Consider the following 21,852-nt stretch of genomic DNA (forward strand, 5'->3'; position numbering starts at 1 on the left):
GCGCAGTGCATGTGTCCTTCTCCACCATGGCACCGGAGTCTCCCGCGTGCCGCTGTGAACCCGGTGCCTCACGTATGTGTGTGTTCCTGAACAGTGTGGTAGTTGAGTCTGATTTGGTTTTGAGCTTCACGAAGTGATTTCATCCCGCGTAGTGTCCTTTGACCAGCTTGCCATCTCTATAAGATTCACTCAGGATGTCGCCCGTAGCCGTACTTCCTGGTTTTCACTGCTGTATTGCAATCCACTGGATAAATCGGCCCCGTTTTATTGGCCCATCCTTTCATCGACAGACGGTTGGTTTGCTTCCAGCGTTGCTGTGAACATTTTTGCCCCTGTTTCCTGGTGCTCATGAGCAGCGGGTCTCTCCAGGGTGCGTGCCTGTAGGCGAAATTGCCGAGGAGGGTGACAGGTGAGGAATTGTTTCCCAAAGCAACAAATTTACACCTCCCCGGGAGACTCCTTCGTTTACCTCCTCAACAGAACATGGAGTTATCCGACTTCTAAGTATAGCCAGTCAAAGGGTATAAAATGTACTCTTATTATGGTCTTAAACTGTAATTTTCTATTACTAGTAAGGTTGAGAATCTTTTTGTGTATCTGTGAGCCATTTGGATTTCCTTTTCTATGTTATGACTACTCATGTCTTTTTTTTTTTTTTAAGATTTATTTATTTCTCTCCCCTTCTCCCCCCACCCCCACCCCCCCCCCCCCCCCGCCCCGGTTGTCTGTTCTCTATTTGGTTGTCTGTTCTCTGTGTCTTTTTGCTGCTTTATCTTCTTTGTCCGCTTCTGTTGTCAGCGGCACGGGAATCTGTGTTTCTTTTTATTGCGTCATCTTGCTGTATCAGCTCTCCATGTGTGCAGCACCATTCCTGGGCAGGCTGCACTTTCTTTCGCACTTGGCAGCTCTCCTTGCGGGGCGCACTCCTTGCCCGTGGGGCTCCCCTATGCGGGGGACACCCCTGCATGCCATGGCACTCTTTCGTGCATCAGCACTGTGCATGGGCCAGCTGCACACGGGTCAAGGAGGCCCGGGGTTTGAACCGCGGACCTCGCATGTGGTAGGTGGACGCCCTAACCACTGGGCCAAGTGCATGTCTTTTTATTGAATTTTAAAAATTATGTAATATCTGAAATACATAACGTGTAACAGGTATAACTTATGACGTGTAACAACAAAGCAAACCCTCAGGGAGCCTCTGCAATTCACTAGAGCACTGCCAGGACACTTACAGTGTCATCGATTTGCAGGACTTTTTTCCTGATCTGATTACTGGTAGGTTTATACATGTTGTAAATATCTTTTCACAGTATGCAGCTTGTCTTTTCACTTCCTTTATGGACGGAAATGTTTAATTTTAATGTAAGGAAAATTGTATACTTTTTTATTTGATCATTACCTTGGTGGGGCTGTTTGTTTTTAGATTTACCAATATGTTTGTCAATTTTTTTACCACCCCCTCCATTCCTTCTTTCATCTCAGATATGTCTTCTAAGATCATTTCTTTATTTTTAAAGAAGCTTTAGATTACACAAAAGTTACATCAGACATACAGGGGATTCCCATATACCGCACCCCTCCCACCTCCCATTTTCCTCTATTAACAACATCCCTCATTAGTGTGTACATTTGTTACGATTGATGAACACATACCGAAGCATTGCTGCTAACCATGGACTACAGTTTACATTATTGCTTACACTTTCTACCGTTCCATTGTATAGGTTTTGACAAAATGTATAATGGCTTATATGTCATGGCAGTGTCATGCAGGACAATTCCAGTGTCCCCCAAATGCCCCACGTTACCCCTTTTCCTCCCTCTCCCGCCCCTCAGCACCTTGCCACCCTCATCCTGGAAAGCTTGCTTGGCCGAGGCCAGAAGTCTGAGTGGACAGTTGTGTCCTTTATCTTCCTCCCGCCTTCTGCCTCCTCTGACTGCTGCGGAGGGGTTTTGGTTGGGCTCACTGTCCTTTCTTGGAGAGAGCCTGTCTCAGCTCTCTGGTTACTTTTCACATTTTCTCTGCATCTTTGGTGCGTTGCAGTTTCACTGTAATATGTCTGCGTGTGGCTTTCTCTTTATTTATAAGGTTTGGAATCCCGTATTTTCTTCAAATATTACATCTTGTCCCTTCTCCCTGTTTTCTTCTCCTTCCAGGATTGATGAGTCTCCATTAGACCTTGTCTTTCCATCCTACATATCGCTCTTTCATCTCCTTGTCTCTCTGTGTGGCAGTGAACATAAATTGAGAATACTTTCCTTCAGGGAGAATTTGTATTTGCTTCTCTTGGAAACCAGGAGGCAATCCTAGTTTGGGGCCACTTTTATCTCAGCTTAATCCAGGAATCTCAGGTTGAGCGCTCCCAACCCCCCATGCTAATATTTACATTTCCCCTTGGAATGGCCCTGGCTTTTGTGGAATCTGAATAGTCTGCTCTTGGCTCTACTTTCAGGCTTCTCTTCCTCTTACACACACACCCACACACCTATACACTCTTACACATCCATCTCGTAGCTTCCGTAAATTACTGCAACTCCAACAATGCTGCGAAAATTACGTCTGATGAAGGAGAGAGTTGTTTCACTGCAGAAGCCCCTTGCAGAGGGTGCGGCCTGCTGTGCACCCCAAGTGGAAGTATCCCTGGGGCTGGGGAAGTTGCTGGCCGTTATTTCATTTCAGTAAGCACATACTGGGAGCCGCCCCCGCCCCGTGTGCCTGGCACTGTCCAGAAGTTCTGTATCCATTGTCGTTGGATGAGAGCACATATCGTCAGCGGCCATTCAGCAGAATCGCTGTATCGAGGGCTCCCATAGACAATATTTAGCAGGCTAAAGAGGATTCGAACCTTTAAATTCTGATGGAAAGAACCAAAGAAAATGGAAAGGAATGAAATTTAAAGAAGTGCCAAAAAGTGTAGGCTAAATAACTGAATTCATTCATTCATTTATTTTTAAGATTGATTTTATTTCTTGCCCCCCCCCACCCCCTCTCATTATTTGCATTTGCTATCTGCTCTCTGTTCTTCTGTTTTTAGGAGGCACCGGGAACCAAACCCAATCACCTGAGCCACCTCTGCTCCCTGATTGTTGTGACCCTCATTGTGCTTTCTTGCTGTGTCTCTTTGTTGTGTCATCTTACTATGTCATCTTATTGCATCTGCTCGCCATGCCAGCCCTTCACATCAGCTCACTGTCTTGTTCGTTATCTTTAGGAAGCACCGGAAACTGAACCTGGGACCTCCCATGTGGTAGGCAGGCACCCAGCTGCTTGAGCCATATCTGCTTCCCTCGTTTATTTTTTTTTTAAGATTTATTTTTTTGTTTATTTTTCTCCACTTTCTCCTGCCCCTCCCCCCCATTGTCTGCTCTCTGTGTCCATCCACTGTGTGTTCTTTGCTTGCATTCTTGTTAGGCAGCCCCAGGAAATCTGTGTCTCTTTGTTATATCATCTTGCTGTGTCAGCTCTCTATGTGTGCGGCACCACTCCTGCACAGGCTGCGCTTTTTTCATGCAGGGCAGCTCTCCTTGCAGGGTGCACTCCTTGTGTGTGGGGCTCCCCTATGCGGGGGACACCCCTGCATGCACGGCACTCCTTGCGTGCATCAGCACTGCATGTGGGCCAGCTCACCACATGGGTCAGGAGGCCCTAGGTTTCAACCCTAGACCTCCCATGTAGTAGGTGGACGCACAATCAGTTGAGCCAAATCTGCTTCCCTCATTCATTTTTTAAAAAGTGGTTTTTAGTGATTACTTTCTTCCTAACAGTGAATCGGCTGTAATAGAATCTGAAGTTAGGAGCTAATGATTTAGGCCCTTATTTTTTCAGCAGTGGAAATGAGAATGAATAGTCTGTGTGCTTTCCTCAAGCAACAAAAATACAATTCTTCTATATCAGTCTTATTCAGGAGAACCTCATTAGAGGACTGTTTTCTTTTGTAGCTCCAGCAGAAAGCATTACCTGCAGCTCTCATTTCCTTCACCTGGTAGGTATTTACCAGGTGCCCGTTTGTGCCAGCCAGTGTCGGGCCCAGGGGTTCCCTGGTGAACAAAGCCAAGTCCTGCCCCCGTGGAACTTGCAGTGTGGGGAGAGAGACCGGCACACCTGTAGGCAGAGGAGATGGAGAGGGCAGCCCGGAGGCCCCTGACACTTGACCGGGCGCCGGGTGGGGTTGGGAGTGGGCCACAGTCCCACCTGGGGGCAGCGGGCAGGCAGACGGGCAGCAGGTGCACAGGCCCCGGCAAGCGTGTGCGCGGAGCACGCGGAGACCTCAGGACGGAGCCAGCCGCCGCGTCCACGCTTCCGGTTTTTTCGTTTTGTTTTTTTCGGTGTTGCATTAGTATTCCTTTAATGCCTGTGGAATCAGCAGTGGTTTTCCCTTTTTCATTTATTATATTGGTGGTTTCTGTTTTCTCTTTTTCTCCTGATCAGCCTGGCTAGAGGTCTACCTTTTTTTTTTTTATCATTTTTTTTAAAAAGATACATAGATCACACAAAATGTTACATTAAAAAATATGAGGTTCCCATATACCCCACTCCCCACACCCCCTCGCTTCTGCTTTGCAGGTATCCGCGATGTCTCTAAATGGAGCGAGAGGACCAGAAAGCCCCTGGAAGCCCTGTACGGGTATGACTACCTCTCCCAGACCTGTGAAAAGTGGGTGGAAGGCATCATGCAGTTCAAACATCTGCCAGACGGTAGGTCACGTGAACTGATCAGTGGTTCCTTTAAACCAGAGAGGGTGAGAGAGGACGCCCGAGCGTCTCCCCTGGCATTTCAGAATTCCCCAGTGATCCTTGAATTCACTGATTATCTTTGCATGTCGATGGGAAAAAAGAATACTAGTATTGTTTACAGCACAAGTTGGTGTACATTTAAATCTGCCTTAAACTCGACCCAGAACTGTGTATATAAAGGTTCATATTGTTCAGTCTTTAATAGCAGATTGTTCTTATTTCGTCCCAGTCCTTTGTGTATGTGTGGTGAAAGAAATAATTCTCTAGAAGCCTTGAATAGTTTTGATTTTCTCATTCCTGCATAGATCATTAGAAAACAAAACAAGCCATAACATATCCCATATAGTTTTCCTTTTCCCACATCACATCCTCTGTCACTAGGACATTTTTTTTCTGTCATGACCCTCAGCCTTAGCAGAATTAGCAGGAGGATGAGAATATTCCATTATTTTCCCACCCTCAGCATGACGGTGTATGACTTTGGCCATGCACAGATGTCTCTCTGTCTATATTTGAAAAATTAACTAGTTTCCTCTCAATAAGAAGAATTGACATTTTCAAGAGAAATTCTGAATTAACATTTACATTTACAATGCTATTTATGTCTGTACCCTTTTCATTTTTGTTGTTAATTGCTGAAAGAATAGAGTAGTTTAATCTTGGTGCATACTCAATTACAAAAAGACTGTCATTGAAGGACTGGTTTGATCTATTAGGTAGTCATTTTCAGAATGAGTCATTTGTCAAATCTTTCACAATGAAAAGGATATTTGGAAATGTTAGTCATTTTGGTATAACTTCAAAACATTGGATATATGCTTTGTAATGGTCCTATTCAAATGCATTATTCATACATAGAAGAAAGTACTTGAACTATGTTTCCCTCAACTCTTAAAATAAAAAAATTCCATAAAGCAATAAAAAGGCAAATTGATTAAACGTTAATTATGTTTTATTGAAGGGAACCATGAAAAGTAAGAAGATTCAAAAGTAGAAGCAAAATTAAATTGGCGAAAGTCACAGACCTGGGTTTGAATTCTGACTTTGCCACTTCCTTGCCATCAGAATGGATTTGGCCAGATTAGGTTAGCTTCTCTAAGCCTCAGTTTCCTTATCAGTAAACTAGAGGTAGTAATACCTGTCTCATAAAGTTGCTGTGAGGATCAAATGAGATCATATATGTTAAGCTTTGGTATAGTACTAAATACAGATTAAATGTCCAATGAAAGATTAGTGTTACAATTACTATAAAGATAATTAATTTTAAATTATTGTACATACCAAATTAGTTAGAACATGCCACTACTCTAGGTGTTCAACAGGTACAACATTGTTGGAATAATTCCCAACACATGGTGAGTGCTCAGCAATACTGGCTTAAACCATTCCCACCACCACCATCATCACTCCCATTATCACCATCCCCACCATCCTTACCCCCACCACCATCACCATCAGCTCCATCAACATCACCATCCCCACCATCCCCACTATCCCCACCATCCTACCACCATCACTTCCATCATCATCACCATCACCATCCCCACCCCCACCACCATCACCATCAGCTCCATCATCTTCACCATCCTCACCACCTCCATCAACATCCCCATCCCCATCATCCCTACCACCATCACTTCCATCATCATCACCATCCCCACCATCCCTACCACCATCACTTCCATCATCATCACCATCCCCACCATCCCTACCACCATCACTTCCATCATCATCACCATCACCACCATCCCCACCCCCACCACACCTGCATCGCCTCCATCATCATCACCATCCCCGCCATTCCCACCACCATCACTATCACTTCCATTATCACCATCACCACCATCCCTACCCCCACCACCACCGCCATCAGCTCCATCATCTTCACCATCCCTACCACCTCCATCATCATCACCATCCCCACCATCCCTACCACCATCACTTCCATCATCATCACCATCACCACCATCCCCACCCCCACCACACCTGCATCGCCTCCATCATCATCACCATCCCCGCCATTCCCACCACCATCACTATCACTTCCATTATCACCATCACCACCATCCCTACCCCCACCACCACCGCCATCAGCTCCATCATCTTCACCATCCCTACCACCTCCATCATCATCACCATCCCCACCATCCTACCACCATCACTTCCATCATCATCACCATCCCCACCATCCCCACCCCCACCACACCTGCATCGCCTCCATCATCATCACCATCCCCACCATTCCCACCACCATCACTATCACTTCCATTATCACCATCACCACCATCCCTACCCCCACCACCACCGCCATCAGCTCCATCATCTTCACCATCCCTACCACCTCCATCATCATCACCATTCCCACCATCCCCACCCCCACCACACCATCACCTCCCTCATTATCACCATCCCCACTATTCCCACCACCACCACCATCACTCCCATTATCACCATCACCACCGTCCCCACCCTCACCACACCATCTCCATCATCTTCACCATCCCCAGCATCCCTACCACCATCACCATCACTTCCATCATCATTGCCATCACCACCATCCCCACCCCCACCACACCAGCATCACCTCCATCATCACCATCCCCACCACCATCCCCATCACTTCCATTACCACCACTACCACCATCCCTATCCCTGTCACCATCACCTCCATCATCTTCACCATCCCCACCACCTCCATCAACATCACCATCATGAGTGTCATCATTGTCATGTAATCAGCAGGTACGTGTCAGTCCAGGACAGGAAAGGGCAGCTGCACAGACCCAGAGAAGTATTTCTTTGGTCAGCATGTTACCATCTCACAGCAAGCAGTGACCCCCCTCCACCACCACATGTGGAGGGCAGAGGCCTTCTTGCCTGGATAGCACCTATGTGGCCTGTTCAAAGCATTCTCAGTGGGGAAGCGGACTTGGCCCAGCGGTTAGGGCGTCCATCTACCACATGGGAGGTCCGCGGTTCAAACCCCGGGCCTCCTTGACCCGTGTGGAGCTGGCCCATGTGCAGTGCTGATGCGCGCAAGGAGTGCCCTGCCACACAGGGGTGTCCCCCGTGTAGGGGAGCCCCACGTGCAAGGAGCGTGCCCCATAAGGAGAGCCACCCAGTGCGAAAGAAAGTGCAGCCTGCCCAGGAGTGGTGCTGCACACACGGAGAGCTGACGCAACAAGGTGATGCAACAAAAAGAAACACAGATTCCCGTGCCGCCAACAACAACCGAAGCGGACAAAGAAGAAGACGCAGCAAAAGATACGGAGAACAGACAACTGGGGTGGGCAAGTGGGCGGGGGTGCGGGGGAGGGAGGGGAGAGAAAGAAATAAAATAAATTTAAAAGAAAAAAAAAAGCTCTCTCAGTGATGGAAGCAAAGGAGGAAGGGAGGGAGAGAGGAGAAAAGGAGTTTAAGCTTTGGAGCATCTGTAGGGTGCCAGGAACCTGAGATACAGCCACACGCCAACCGCAGGGAGCCACAGTCACCCGCAACTGACCCAGGAGGAGGCTGAAGCTCCCAGTGGTTAGGGAAGCCACCGAGATCACACAGGCAGGAAACTGCAGTCCAGGAACTAGCACCCAGGCTGTGTGCCTTCAACAGCCGTATTCACTTTGGAAATTTTGTTGCAAATGGTGGGCAGCGAGGTCTTGGTAATCTCTTAGAAGTCTGTTAGTCAAAGACATAATGGAAGCACAGTGGATGCAGAGAAACTCACCATGTTTAAGTTGTAACTTCACGGTGAAGCATATAAACTTTAGAGAGAGGACTAGCTGGAACCCAAACTGCCATTTCAGACACGGTTTCCAAGGAAAAGCTTTTTGGTGCCCACCATCTACCATCAGTTTCTAAACTGGAAACTTTTCCTACATAATTTAAGGAGTTGTGGGTTTTGGGGTTTTTTTTTTGGTTAGTTTTCTAACTATTTTGCATGTGTTATGCATTTTAATGAGGTATAACTGCTTGTATACTAATAGAGCTTAAAAAATAGCAGAGAAACCAAAAAGAAGCCCACAGAATGTTAGCATCACTGAATCGAAGCCATGTATTTCTCAGAAGAAGACACCACGGTCAGAGAGGGTCAGTGACCAGCCAAGTCCTGTGTCTCACCTTGTTGTATCATGTGGAATGGCTGCCGTAAAGCAAGCTCTTCTTACTGCTTCCTTTTCAGGTAATATCTGCCGACACTTGCTGCCCCTTATTCAGTGTCCCACTCTGATTGTGCACGGGGAGAAGGATCCTCTGGTCCCTCGTTTCCATGCCGACTTCATCCATGAGCACGTTAAAGGGTCACGGTAAGTGAGGAAATAAATGGAACAAGGGAAAGAGAAGCAAGAAGCTGGGGTTTTCTAAGGCATCTACTCCTCCGCTATATCTGTCACCCAAAGGGCTGCTGATGCAAAATACCAGAAATCGGTTGGTTTTTATGAAGGGTATTTATTTGGGGTAGGAGCTTACAGATACACACCAAGCCATAAAGCGTAAGTTACTTCCCTCACCAAAGTCTGTTTCCACGTGCTGGAGCAAGACGGCTGCCGACAGCTGCGAGGGTTCAGGCTTCCTGGGCTCCTCCCTTCCAGGGTCTTGCTTCTCTCTGGGTTCAGGGTTCCACGTGTCCCAGGGCTTGCTTCTTCCCGGGCTCAGGGTTCCTCTCTTCCTGGGGCTGGCTTCTCTTTCCTCTGTGAGCTTAGTTCCCTGGGCTCCTGCTTAATTTAAGACTTCAGCATCAAACTCCAACATCAGAAACCCTCAAAATATGTCCTTTGCCGTGACTTTTATCACCCTAATAACATGGCCCAATCAAAGCCCTAATCATAACTTAATTTCACCCAGGTACAGACCAGATTACAAACATAATCCAATGTCTATTTTTGGAATTCATAACCATATCAAACTGCTACACTCCACCCTCTGAATTCTAAAAATGACAATATTAAAAAAAACCTTAAATCAATAACAATGCAAGTACTAAATCATATCACAACTGATTTAAAGAAATACAGTTTGTCTTGGAGCAAAATCCTGTGTGCTATAGACCTCTGAAACTTACAAAACAGTTTATCTGTTTCCAATACACAAATGGACAAAGGACAAACATTTTCATTACAATAAGGAGAAATTGGGAGGGAAACATGAGTCATGGGTCCTCTACTGTTCAGTAAACCTGCAGGCATCCTCCATTTATTTCAGCCTGAGAGTCAGTCATTCTTTTTTTTTTTTTTAATTATTTATTTTTAAAAATTACATTAAAAAAATATGAGGTTCCATTCACCCCCACCGCCCCCACCCCCCACTCCCCCCACAGTAACACTCTCTCCCATCATCGTGACACATCCATTGCACCTAGTAAGTACGTCTCTGAGCATCACTGCACCCCATAGTCAGTGGTCCACATCATAGCCCACACTCCCCCACGTTCCATCCAGTGGGCCCTGGGGGGATCTACAATGTCCCGTAATTGTCCGTGAAGCACCACCCAGGACATCTCCTCGTCCCGAAAACGCCTCCACATCTCATCTCTTCCTCCCATTCCCCAAACCCAGCAGCCACCATGGCTACCCTTCCCACACCCATTCCACATTTTCTCTGTGGACATTGGATTGGTTGTGTCCATTGCACATCTATGTCAAGTGGGGGCTTAGATTCCACATGGATACTGGATGCACTCCTCCTGCTTTCAGTTGTAGACACTCTAGGCTCCATGGTGTGGTGGTTGACCTTCTTCAACTCGATGTTAGCTGAGTGGGGTAAGTCCAATAAATCAGAGTGTAGGAGCTGAAGTCTGTTGAGGCTCTGGGCCTGGGTGTCATATTATCAGTCCAGAGATTCAAATCCCCTAAATATATCTAAAACCCCAGCACCAACTACAATTCCATTAAAGTAGCATGCAAGTCTTGTGAAAAGAGATCCCCTCTGAGTCCAATTCCATCACGCAGAAACACCAGCTCCAAAGAAGGGCCATCTGCCATGGCAGTGAACCCCATCTGCCATGACCATAGAACCCGTGGGTCTCTTTATTCCTCAAAAGAACCAATACCTGGGGTTGTATCTACTTTATCTGTGAGAGTCATTCTTAAGATGATGGTTTCTTCTCCTTGGGGCCTTATGGGAACCCACCCATTCCACATGCTTGCCCAATGGCCATTTTCTTGGTTCCATCCTCATCAAGCATCTGGATATCAACCAAGCTCTAGACCTCTCCCTCCAAGAGTGTTGGGGTGATTGTTACACCTTACCCAATCTTTGGGTTAGAGTCTTAACCTCCCTAGTACAGTGATATGAAGACAGCATTCCCCCTGACCTTTGGCATACAGGCTCAACCCACTCAGCAATGAGATGAACACCCGGCCTTCCCTAACCTTTGGCATACAGGCTAAACCCTCTCAGACCAACGAGTTGACCACCTGGCCCTCCCTAATTCATGGGGGACAGGTCCACCCCTCTCAGACCTGTGGGGTGCTGACCTTAACTGCCCTAATCCTTGAGGAATGTGCCCCACCCTCTCTGCACCCTGGGGTAGCAAACTCTCCCAGAACATTGGGCAGGAACATCCTTCTTCAACTGCTGGGGCAAACTCACATATGGGTGGGGTTTCTCTCTTGGCCCAAGGTTATGTCTTAATTCCAGATCTCAGCTTCCATGGTTTTCATCTTAAAGTTGTTTCTCTTTCAATCTCTCCTTTCCATGTCCCTTTTAGTCCAACCTGACAGTGGTTTTGTTCATACAACTCTCTCAAAAACCTTGTTGGTGTAGCATGCAGGAAGGAAATATCCAAGCCATCAGACAGTAAGACTTTCCACAAATCTTTCCAAAATAACTGCCTCTTCAATCCTGATTTACAAGTTCCAAGTTTAGGTAACTCTAATGGGGCACTTTCATCTGCGAGCTTGAGTTCCAGAAGCTTGGAATTTCCAGAATCAGTTTCTGTTTTCTTTGTGCCCAACAGTTCAGTCCCCAGCATATCTCTCTCATCTAGCATTTTGCTATAAGCTGCAAGCAGAAGCCAAGCCTCATTCTCTGGGTTTCTTCTGGAAATTTCTTCAGCTAAATTCCTAGGCTCACCATTTTCAAATTCTGCCTTTCATAAAGCACCAGGAGTTAATCTTGCTAGGTTCTCTGCAACTTTAAAACACGGATCCCCTTTCCTCCAGTTTCCAGTAATAGTGTCATCATTTACTTCTAAGGCATCATAAAAAGTCTCTTTAGCATCCATATTGTTATCAACAGCCTCTTCTTCAAAGCACTGTAGGTCGTTTCTTCCAAGCATCTCACAATTCCTTCAAAAATACCCCTTATCCATTTATAAAACTGTTCCGGCATTTTGGTAATTGCAAAAGCATTTCCCCACTCCTTGGTACCAAATTTTGTATTAGTCAGTCAAAGGGTTGCTGAAGCAAAATACCATACATTGGTTGGTTTTTATAAAGGGTATTTATTTGGGGCAGGAGCTTACAGCTACCAGGCCATAAAGCACAAGTTACTTCCCTCACCAAAGTCTATTTCCATGTATTGGAGCAAGATGGCTGCCGACAGCTGTGAGGGTTCAGGCTTCCTGGGTTCCTCCCTTCCAGGGTCTTGCTTCTCTCTGGTTTCAGGATTCCTCTCATCCCAGGGCTTGCTTCTTCCTGGGGTTTGCTTCTCTTTCCTCTGTGAGCTTACTTCCCAGGGCTCCAGCTAAAGTCCTCAGCATCAAACTCCAACATCAAAGCTCCAACATCAAAAACCCTCAGTTCTGTCCTTTGCCATGCCTTTTATCTGAGTCCCCACCCACCAAGGGGCAGGGACTCAATGCCCTAATGATGTGGCCCAATCAAAGTCCTAATCATAACTCAGTCGTGCCCAGGTACAGAACAGATGCCAAACATAATCCAATATCTGTTTTTGGAATTCATAACCATTCAAGCTGCTACAGCCACTCACCATTTTTCCAACATCAGTAACAGAACCCCTGTTTTTAGGGTGCCTTGGAGAACAGGACAAGGAGCTATGCTTGTGGGTGTCTTAGTTTGCCAGGGCTGCTAGAAAAAATTACTACAGACTGGTTGACTTAAACAATGGAAATGTATTGTCCTACAGTTTTGGAGGCTAGAAATCCAGTGTCAAGCTCTCGACAGGCTGTGCTTTCTCCCAGTGTGTAGTGTTCCGGTGCTGGCTTGCCGCCGGCCTTAGGGTTCCCTGACTTGTATCTCCGCTTCCGTCACGTGGCTTCTCCTGCCTTCTCCTCCTGCTCAGCCCTCTGTGTCTGTCTGGATGTCTTCTCACTAGAGGGACTTTATTCCTATGGATTCAATTTGGCCTCATCTAAATAGAATCTTGGAAGGTCCTGTTTCCAAATGGGGTCACGCCCACAGGATCAGGGGTTAGGATTTGAATATGTCTTGTGAAGGACGTGAGTCCCTCCCCAGCAGCAGGTAACTGATAATCTAGAGGAAAGAAATCCTCAGATAAAGTCTCATCTTCTTGTGGGACTGGCAAATGCACTCCTAGTCCTGTTGTAGAATGTTGGTGACAATCCCTGTTAACTAAGACAATTTTATAGAACTTGGGAATTTTCAAATTAATTTTTCATCATTATAGAAGTACTGTCTACCCAGTGAAGAAAATTCGTAGAACCAAAAGAAGAAAACAAATCATCCATAGTTTACCACCCGTTTAATTACTACTGTTATTAGCACTTGTGGGGTTTTTTTCCTAGTATTTTTAACATTGATGTAATCACATTCTATCACAACTCTGAATCTTCCTTTTTTCCACTTAAAATTATGTTGTAAGCTTTCCATGTTATTTCAGCCGTGTGTGTGTGTGTATATATACATATCATTAGAAACCTGTTACTGAGAACCACAAAATACCAACCTATACCAGGACATGTCACTGATTTACTCGATCAAATAACAGGAATATGTCGCTTGTTTTTTCATCCTTATTTCTGCCAGTCAGCTCTGGCATCTGAGAACCTGACATGTCAGCAGAAATTCTGTTATTCAATCCCGTCGATTTTTTGTATGAATTAGAAATCTGTGTTTTAAATATTTGGACTACCATGGGAGTCAGCTTCCCATTACTTATATCAAGATGAAAATCCAAAGTTGTATAAATTTCCATGCTGTGGATGTATACCCTGAAGGAAAAAATGGGATGGATCTGGGAGACACATAGCGTGGTATTTTTTACCGAGGTTCTAGAAAATAAGCACCCCAGTGAACCTTGATCCCTTCAGAGATGAGAGAGTAATTCCAGAGGTGCCGTCTTTACTCAGGACTTCTTTAGGATTCTGTGAAGTTCTTTTGAGAACTCCTTCCTCTTTCCCTCTGTCCCTCCCTTCTCCCCTGCCCTCTGTCAGCCCACTTCTGAGGGCCTACTAAGTGCAAGCCCTGCTCGGCGCGCTTAGTAGTACTCCCTTCAACCTATTTGTGAGGGCCTACTAAGTGCAAGCCCTGCTCGGCGCGCTTAGTAGTACTCCCTTCAACCCATTTGTGAGGGCCTACTAAGTGCAAGCCCTGCTCGGCATGCTTAGTAGTACTCCCATCAGCCCATTTCTGAGGGCCTACTAAGTGCAAGCCCTGCTCGGCGCGCTTAGTAGTACTCCCTTCAACCCATTTCTGAGGGCCTACTAAGTGCAAGCCCTGCTCGGCGCGCTTAGTAGTACTCCCTTCAACCCATTTGTGAGGGCCTACTAAGTGCAAGCCCTGCTCGGCATGCTTAGTAGTACTCCCATCAGCCCATTCCTGAGGGCCTACTAAGTGCAAGCCCTGCTCAGCATGGTTAGTAGTACTCCCTGTCCACAAAGTCCCCACAATCCAGCAGCAAAAGCAGATGGAGAAACAGTCCTGTGCTTCCCCATCATAGTATTTAATGATGAATCTTAACCCCACATTCCTCTGAGAAGTTTACATAAGGAAAATACCTTATTCTGCAATAAAACATAATGACTGTAAACCTTTATTAACCCTGTACCCATATAGCATTTTGTATTTTAAAAAGAGTTTTTACATAAATCTCATTATATCTCACAACAAACTTAGGAATAAATATGACCTTCACTTTACAGATGACAGAATCAAGGCTGAGCGCTTGTCACCCTCCCACGTTTCATAGACACAGCCTAGATTTTTTTTCTCCTACTAGAGTACTCGCCCCCTTCCATAAACGTCCCCGTATTTGAATGTGATGGTAAAAGAGTTGGATTAATACGCTTGGGGACCCAGTTCATTGTCTTATAGTTCCAGAGATTGTACAGGTTTTTGCACACAGATGGTTATAGTAAGTGCAGTGTGTCCCCTTAAAGAGCAAGTAAGTTCAATAAAAGTCAGCCTGAGAAATAGTTTAATTTACGAAGTCTGTTCCAGACCCATCTCCTAGCAACAGAATACATCAAATGGCAGAAAAATACACACTTAACCGTCAGATGGTACTAATCTCAGTAGACTGTTTACGGAAGACCCTTTTCTCCTAGCAATATTCTTTTGGAAGTCATGGGTTCTAGGTAAAATGTTACCAGCCCTGCTGTGTGAGAAGCTACACTGGACATTGTAGGTTCACTCTGGACCCCACAAAAGGAAGGTGGGTTCCTTGAGTACCCAAATCACCATGTGCTGCTTGTGCACCCGGCCAGCTGACAACACGGCAGCCGGGTACATTTATAATTATAATTAAACTTCCAGACACAGTCTGCCCCTCAACGCTTTTACCAAGAAACAGAGACCACAATGAAACAAATACCCAGCTACCTTTCCATCCTCAGAGTGAGGCAGAATGTGGGATGGAATTGTGCAGGCCCTGCTTCCTGCTTGTTAATTTCTCTTTCTCTCTTTGTGGGAGCAGGAGCAGGCTCTCTTGGAAGCAAAGAGGCCTTAGAGAGCATTCAGGTTCTGTGGTTTTAGCATTTATTTGCTGGCAGTTGAACGCCTTCCCCTAACGGACCTGTATGCAGAAGTCCAAAATGTAGAACCTCAAATAAGAGCTCCAGGGAGTGAAACTGACAGGGCCAGCGCCCGGCCTTCGGCTTCCCCTTGAGCCGGCCGACCCTGACCCTGAGTCTTCTGGCCCCTTGAGGTCCAGCTCTCCCTCCCTCCCGTTGTTCTCCAGCCCCTGCGCGGGCGCCCTCTGCGCCACCCCTGGAGCCCCCAGTCTTGCTCTCTGGGAGCCCCGGTTGCGCTGAGGCTGGCACCGATTGGACCCATTGATGCTGGGGTGGATGGGCCCCAGAAGGGCCCGGGGCTTCACTCCGTCTACTCAGGGCGCTTCAGGCCCAGCTGCGAACGCCCGGCGCAGGGCACAGAACCCCCCCTGTCCCACTTTCTAGGCCTGACCCAATTTCCTCTCCTTCGAGTCACAGCTGGGACAGAGGCGTCCTCCCCAGTGAAGCCCCCACCTGTTGGCCCTCCTCCCGCCCCTCCTCTCCCCAGGCCACTCGGCCCCTTGCACAGGAGCAGCCCTTCCCACCAGGCGAGCACCAGGGGCCCCCTCAGGATCTGCTCTCCTAGCTCAGGTGCTCAGTCCATGGGGAGAGGGAGAGAGGCGAGAGCAGGAAGGGCACTCCAAGGCTGGGCCCCTGGGGGACGGGGTCAGCGGCGGCGGCTCAGGTCCAGGTGCGGGGTGCAGAGATCGGCTGCCTGAGCCCGAGCCCTGCTGCAGGACAGAGCGGAGGGGTGCCCGGGCCCACCCACAGGGTGCAGAGACTGGCTGCCTGAGCCCGAGCCCTGCTGTGGGACAGAGCGGAGGGGCACCAGGTCCACTGCGGGGTGCAGATGAGTTGCCTGAGCCGGAGCCCTGCTGCGGGACAGAGCGGAGGGGCACCAGGTCCATTGCGGGGTGCAGATGAGTTGCCTGAGCCAGAGCCATGCTACAGCACGGAGCAGAGGGGCACCCAAGCCCACCCACAGGGTGCAGACCAGCTGCCAGAGCCCGAGCCCTGGCGCAGTCCACAGCGGAGGGGCTTCCAGGCCCACTGCAGGGTGCAGAGACTGGCTGCCTGAGCCTGAGCCCTGGCGCAGTCCACAACGGAGGGGCGCCCAGGCCCATGTGCGGGGTGCAGAGTCCGGCTGCCCCAGCCCTGCCGCAGTCCACAGTGGAGGGGCGCCTCGGGCTGCGTGTGCGGAGCTCCGGCGCCGTAGGAGAGGAATCACTGCTCTGGGGTCTGGAGCAGTGTCGTGGAGGTGGCGGGTTGGCGCGCCGGCAGGGCCTCTTACGGCCCGGGTGCCTGCCCCATGCCTGGCGTGACATGCCTGGCGCTCCTGTCCCTCTGTCTCCTCTGCCAGAGCAGGAGGAGGAAGGAAAGACGAAGGTTGTGTCCCCGCAGACGGAGCAGGAGCTCATGCCGCTGGGCGGGTGGGGGGCCGGCGTTGGCACCGCTGGGCAGCCCCCGGGGATGCCCAGGGGTGGCTGATGCAGGTTGGGGCAGGTTGCCCCCTGACGCATTCCCCGAGCAGGTGTACGGCGTAGGGGTCTCGGCCGCGTGCTGTGCCCACGAGGGCTTGGGCTGGTGGTGACTTGCCCGTGGGGCGCGCTGGCCTAGATGCTGTCCTCCGTCAGAATCCCAGGGGAGGCCAGGGCCTCTCTGCAGCGTCTTTGGCTCTTCGGGATTGGCCCCCAGTGGGGAGGGGTCCCAGTCCTGCTCGGGGGCCGGTGGGAGCCAGCACCGGCAGGGACGGCGTCAGCCCACCGAGGAGATGGCTCTTGAGGACCAAGGCTGTTTCCAGTGTAGGGGAAAGTTGAGGCCAGGTTCAGGGTCGTCCTGGCTGGAGGGAGGAACCTGGGCTCCGCCTCCAGAACCCCCAGCCCGGATCAGCTGTGCCCTCCCCACCCTCTCCCCGCCTCAGGCCCTCCCCCTCCTCCTGCCGCTGCTGCTCCTGCGAAGGGAGAACTGCCTGCCCAGGCCTGACCTGTGGTCACCAGCCTGGCCTCTCCCCACGGCCGGCCAGGGCCTCAGGCAGGTGAGTCCTGGTGCCTCAGAGCGCCGTGTCGCGCCCTTTCTAGGCAAATCTTCCCCGCGGCCCCTCTCTCAGGGGACAGCCTTCCAGGGAGGGGAGAGCCGGCACCAGTGAATAGGCACATCCTTGGAGAGGCGCCCTGAGCTGGCTTTTTAAAAAATTTCTCTCCTCTAACCCCTCCCCGCCCCGTTGTCTGCTCTCTGTGTCCATTCGCTGCGTGTTCTCCTGTGACCACTTCTATCCTTATCAGCATCACAGGAATCTGTGTCTATTTTTGTTGTGTCATCTTGCTGTGTCAACTCTCCGTGTGTGCAGTGCCATTCTTGCACAGGCTGCACTTTCTTTCGCATTCTTGGGCAGGCTGCATTTTCTTTCGCGCTGGGTGGCTCTCCTTACAAGGCGCGCTCCTTGCACATGGGACTCCCCTACACGGGGGACACCCCTGCTTGGCACAGCACTCCTTGCGCACATCAGCACTACACGTGGGCCAGCTCCACACGGGTCAAGGAGGCCCGGGGTTTGAACCGCAGACCTCCCACGTGGTAGACAGACGCCCTAACCACTGGGCCAAGTCCGCTTCCCCTGAGCTGGCTTCTTATTAGCAAACTGTGTAGAACGAGAACCCAGACCAGGAATTTGCCCTGTGACGTGCGGCGCGAGGACAACGATACCACAGCAGCAGGTACCCCCCAAAGCTCCCCTTGGGACAGTAGACCTCTTGTGGGATCTCGTGTCCTCCGCAGAGCATCCTACGGGGTAGGTGTTGTGATCCAGGTGAGGAGCTGGGCTCAGGGAGGCGATGTAGCCTGCAGGTGTAGTTTCCACGCTGGCGAGCCCAGGCCTGGGCCCCGAGGCCGTGTCCCTGCTCTGCAGGCAGAGGGCCTCCCGAGTGAGCAGCGCCCAGACCTGCCCGGGTTTAGCTCTGGCCTCCACACGGGGTTTAGCTCCGCATTCCAGCAGCCCCCGCTGCCCGGAGCCATCCCTCCAGCTGCAGCACTGCTCAAAGCAGACTTTGGGGTGCTTTTCTCTCTTTCAGAGACTCAGTAGACAGGATCCCATTGAGAGCAGGAAAGTGGCGCCTCTGGCTCTCCTCCAAGAAGCTGGAGTCCCTGGCCAGGGCAGGGTGCTCTCTTCCCCAGTAGCCCCTGCCAGCCGGAGGGGCCCTCCCTCAAAAAGCCTCCACGTCTGAATAAACCTTGGCAGCCAGGTGTGAACAGCCTCAGAAGGAAGTAATGGCTGGCCAGCTTCATCAGGTAGAACGTCATCGAGGTAGAACAACCCGTAGCCTCTTTTAGTTTTCAGTTTAGAAACGGCTCTCAGCCTTCCTGGAAATCGTATGGGTTCACAGATAATTTTGAGTTTTATTACATTCATCAGAAGTGAAGAAAAAAAACGTTACAGCTTATTCTTTAGGGATGCAGGCTTCGTTCTTATCTACAGCTGCAGAAGGTTAGAATGAAGAAGGACAGTAACGTCGCTGGGTCATGTCAAAAAAAAGAACATTCGAGGAGGACTGTGTCAAGCAGAAGTCAAGGAACCACCAAATGTGCACTGTGGAATGAAACCTCTTTTAAGCCCCCAAAAGACCTGGAATCTCTTCCCTTTTTCTAATGCAGTAAGGGGCCTTGCCCGGCAATGGGTACTTGCTCGGAAACTCCCGGAGGCCCCTCCATTTCCCGTGGTTGGGGCTGGGGTTTTCCTCCTACTTTCCTGCAGAAGGCGATTGCTGGAAAACCATTCTCCATGGAGCATGCGAATAGATCCTTTTGTTCTATGGTGAGAATCTAGGTCACCAGCAGAGTTGCGGACAGCTGTGTGTTTACACCTGTCTTTTGCAACACTGTTCCCAAAGAGGACTACACGTGGGTTTTAGGTGTAGGGAATCCTGCCTGGGACCTCCAGGAGGAGGGTTTGCCCAGGACCTTGAAAGGGCTGCTGAAAGGCATCCAGCCAACAGCCATTTCCTTGGCGCCCTCAGTTCTCCCATTCCCCCAGCGTCCGGTGCGGTCTTCAGCGCTGCCTCAGAACACGTGCTGAGGGCTCCCCTGTCCGTAAGGAAGAGGGGCTGGCCTTGACTCCCGCAGGGTCTTGGAAACCCTATAGGAAGGTGCAGACAGCACTGAGCAGCCACAGGTAGCGGTTCACGTCGGTGTCTCTTTCCTTCCTTGTTGGGCATGGGAGCAAACCATGGGAAGGGGACATAGACTGCAATGACGGGCTTGGACAGCCACAAAAGAGGGCAGGTGGGGTTCCCTGCCTTGGAATCCAGCTTAGAGCAGATTAGCACATGCGGTTTAGCCTGGACCTGCCCTTCTGGGACCTCTCGGCACCCTTGGCGGTGTTCTGTTGCCCCTCCGAGAAAACAGAGGCCCTGAGCTTTCTCGCACGCCTGCCCTGGCGTAAGGCAGCCGAGGTCTTGCCTTAGGGTGAGCGCCGCTCGTCCTTCTTGTCGTTGAAATGCATTAAACTATATTTAGAATTTCCTGGCTGTTCCGATCGGCACCCGAAAGATGCCAACCGTCTATGCTCCTCTCGAGTAGACTGTCGGGATTGTCTTGTTCCTTCCCTCCGTTCCCCAGTGACTGCGTTGCAAGAGGCCCGGAATTTTCCAAGGACGGTTCTGCTGCGCTCAGCCTCCCTTTCCCCACACACCATCCCTGGGGCTCACCGAGGTTCTCACACTTCTCAGCCCCTAGTTGCTGAGAGAGCAGATCATCAGACATGGGGCGATGATCCTTTTGCCCCAGTAAGTCCTTGTAATGTCCACTTGTCACGGTAGACAAAAATAGGTTGAATTTGCATTTACATCCTAGAAAGCTTTAATTTTGTTTAAAGCTTCTGCTGTTTCTGAGCATTTGGGGCACAAATACAATGTCGCGCTCAGAGAAGGCAGCTTTTATTAAAGAAGAGGCGGCCCCAGGAGCTTGTGTACAGGCTGATTTGTCCACCACTCTGTCCTATAAATGCCGTGTGTCCAAAAATGTGGGGGGGATTTGGAACCTTGAACAGCAGCCTGGGGGTGGCTGGGAATTGATTTGCACCCCTGCTCTCCCTACCCACCCCAAGACACACCTGCCCCAATCCAGTGGGTTCTGGACAGTTCTTATTTTTTGGTCATCTTTCCAACCTCTCAATAGCAACTTCATTCAATATATATATTTTTAAGTAACCAGATCACATCCCTCTCTCAGCCAACTTCAGAGTCAAACCATTGGCTGCACAATGGAACTCCACATTTAGGGGGTGCGCTGTGCTGCTCAGGGAGGTGACTCAGAGCCACCCACAGTTCCAGCCCGCCGTGACGGCCGCGGAGGGCTTACCTGAAGAGCTAGACTGGCGTCAAGTTCAGGCCGCTTGTCTTACATTTTCTCCCCAATAGCAGTCACTGTAATGTGAAAGATTTTTAAATGGACGGGCCACTGGTTCCAAGCTCTGTGTTTTTTTTTCAGGCTGCACCTGATGCCGGAAGGCAAGCACAACCTGCACTTACGTTTTGCAGATGAATTCAACCAGTTAGTAGAAGATTTCCTACGCTGAAAATGTCCCTGAGAAACGTTGAGTCCTGCTGGTTCCTTGTGTGGGGCTCATCATGTCGCCTCCAACCCCTGCCTTTGAAACCCCCTCCCGTTCCCCTGGCCTCCCGAGCCTCTCCAGCCTCCCAGCATCTCTGTGCCAATGGCCTGTGATCAAATGCTGAGTTGCCTTAGCAGCCAAGGAAAGCATGGCGTCTTAAAAGACAACCTCTACAGAAGTTAACATCTGATTGTTTAACATGGAGTAGTGAGTTTCTACCATTGTCTTAAAAAGCACATTCATACCATGATTTACCTTACTTTCAAATAAAATTTCTCATGCAGAGCTTTGTTGTGTTCTGTGTGGGGACACCACAAATTCACGCCGTGCCTTCGACCTGAGAGGTGCGGTCATTCACTTGCCTGTGTATTTAGCACATCGCTCAGAGGGAAGTAGAGGTAGAGAAGACCTTGGCCAAGGGCCTCTGCCTGCAGATCCACAAGGTGGCTGGGAAGACAGCAAAAGAGGGGCACAGGTTGGCTGTAACCCCAAATCGCTCAGCGCTCCTGGGTCCTTATTTTACTACGGGGCCCGTGAAAGGGCAGGAAGGCCGTTAGTTAAAACTACTCAGCAGAGGCTTGAACTCAGTGGGCTCTTGGCCTCAATGTA

At 49.5% G+C, this 21,852-nt stretch overlaps 1 protein-coding gene across 6 annotated transcripts in view; it reads left to right on the forward strand.

Moving 5' to 3' along the window:
- BPHL (biphenyl hydrolase like) overlaps positions 1–21,528 on the forward strand; it is a 40,873-nt gene extending 19,345 nt beyond the window's left edge. For 3 of the 6 annotated variants that reach the window (XM_058285181.2, XM_071210954.1, XM_071210953.1), the window contains 3 exons: positions 4,565–4,696; positions 8,910–9,033; positions 16,077–16,239. In XM_058285181.2, the coding sequence (XP_058141164.1) occupies positions 4,565–4,696; positions 8,910–9,033; positions 16,077–16,224 (404 nt within the window). In that variant the 3' untranslated portion in view covers positions 16,225–16,239. Of the gene's footprint in view, positions 1–4,564; positions 4,697–5,714; positions 9,034–16,076; positions 16,240–21,119 lie in introns of those variants that run through there. The other 3 variants (XM_058285180.1, XM_012521544.4, XR_011647026.1) reach the window with 2 other exon arrangements.
- The last annotated feature ends 324 nt before the right edge of the window (positions 21,529–21,852 follow it).

This window comes from Dasypus novemcinctus, chromosome 22 (assembly GCF_030445035.2).
Source record: "Dasypus novemcinctus isolate mDasNov1 chromosome 22, mDasNov1.1.hap2, whole genome shotgun sequence".
In the NCBI taxonomy this organism is placed as follows: Eukaryota; Metazoa; Chordata; class Mammalia; order Cingulata; family Dasypodidae; genus Dasypus; species Dasypus novemcinctus.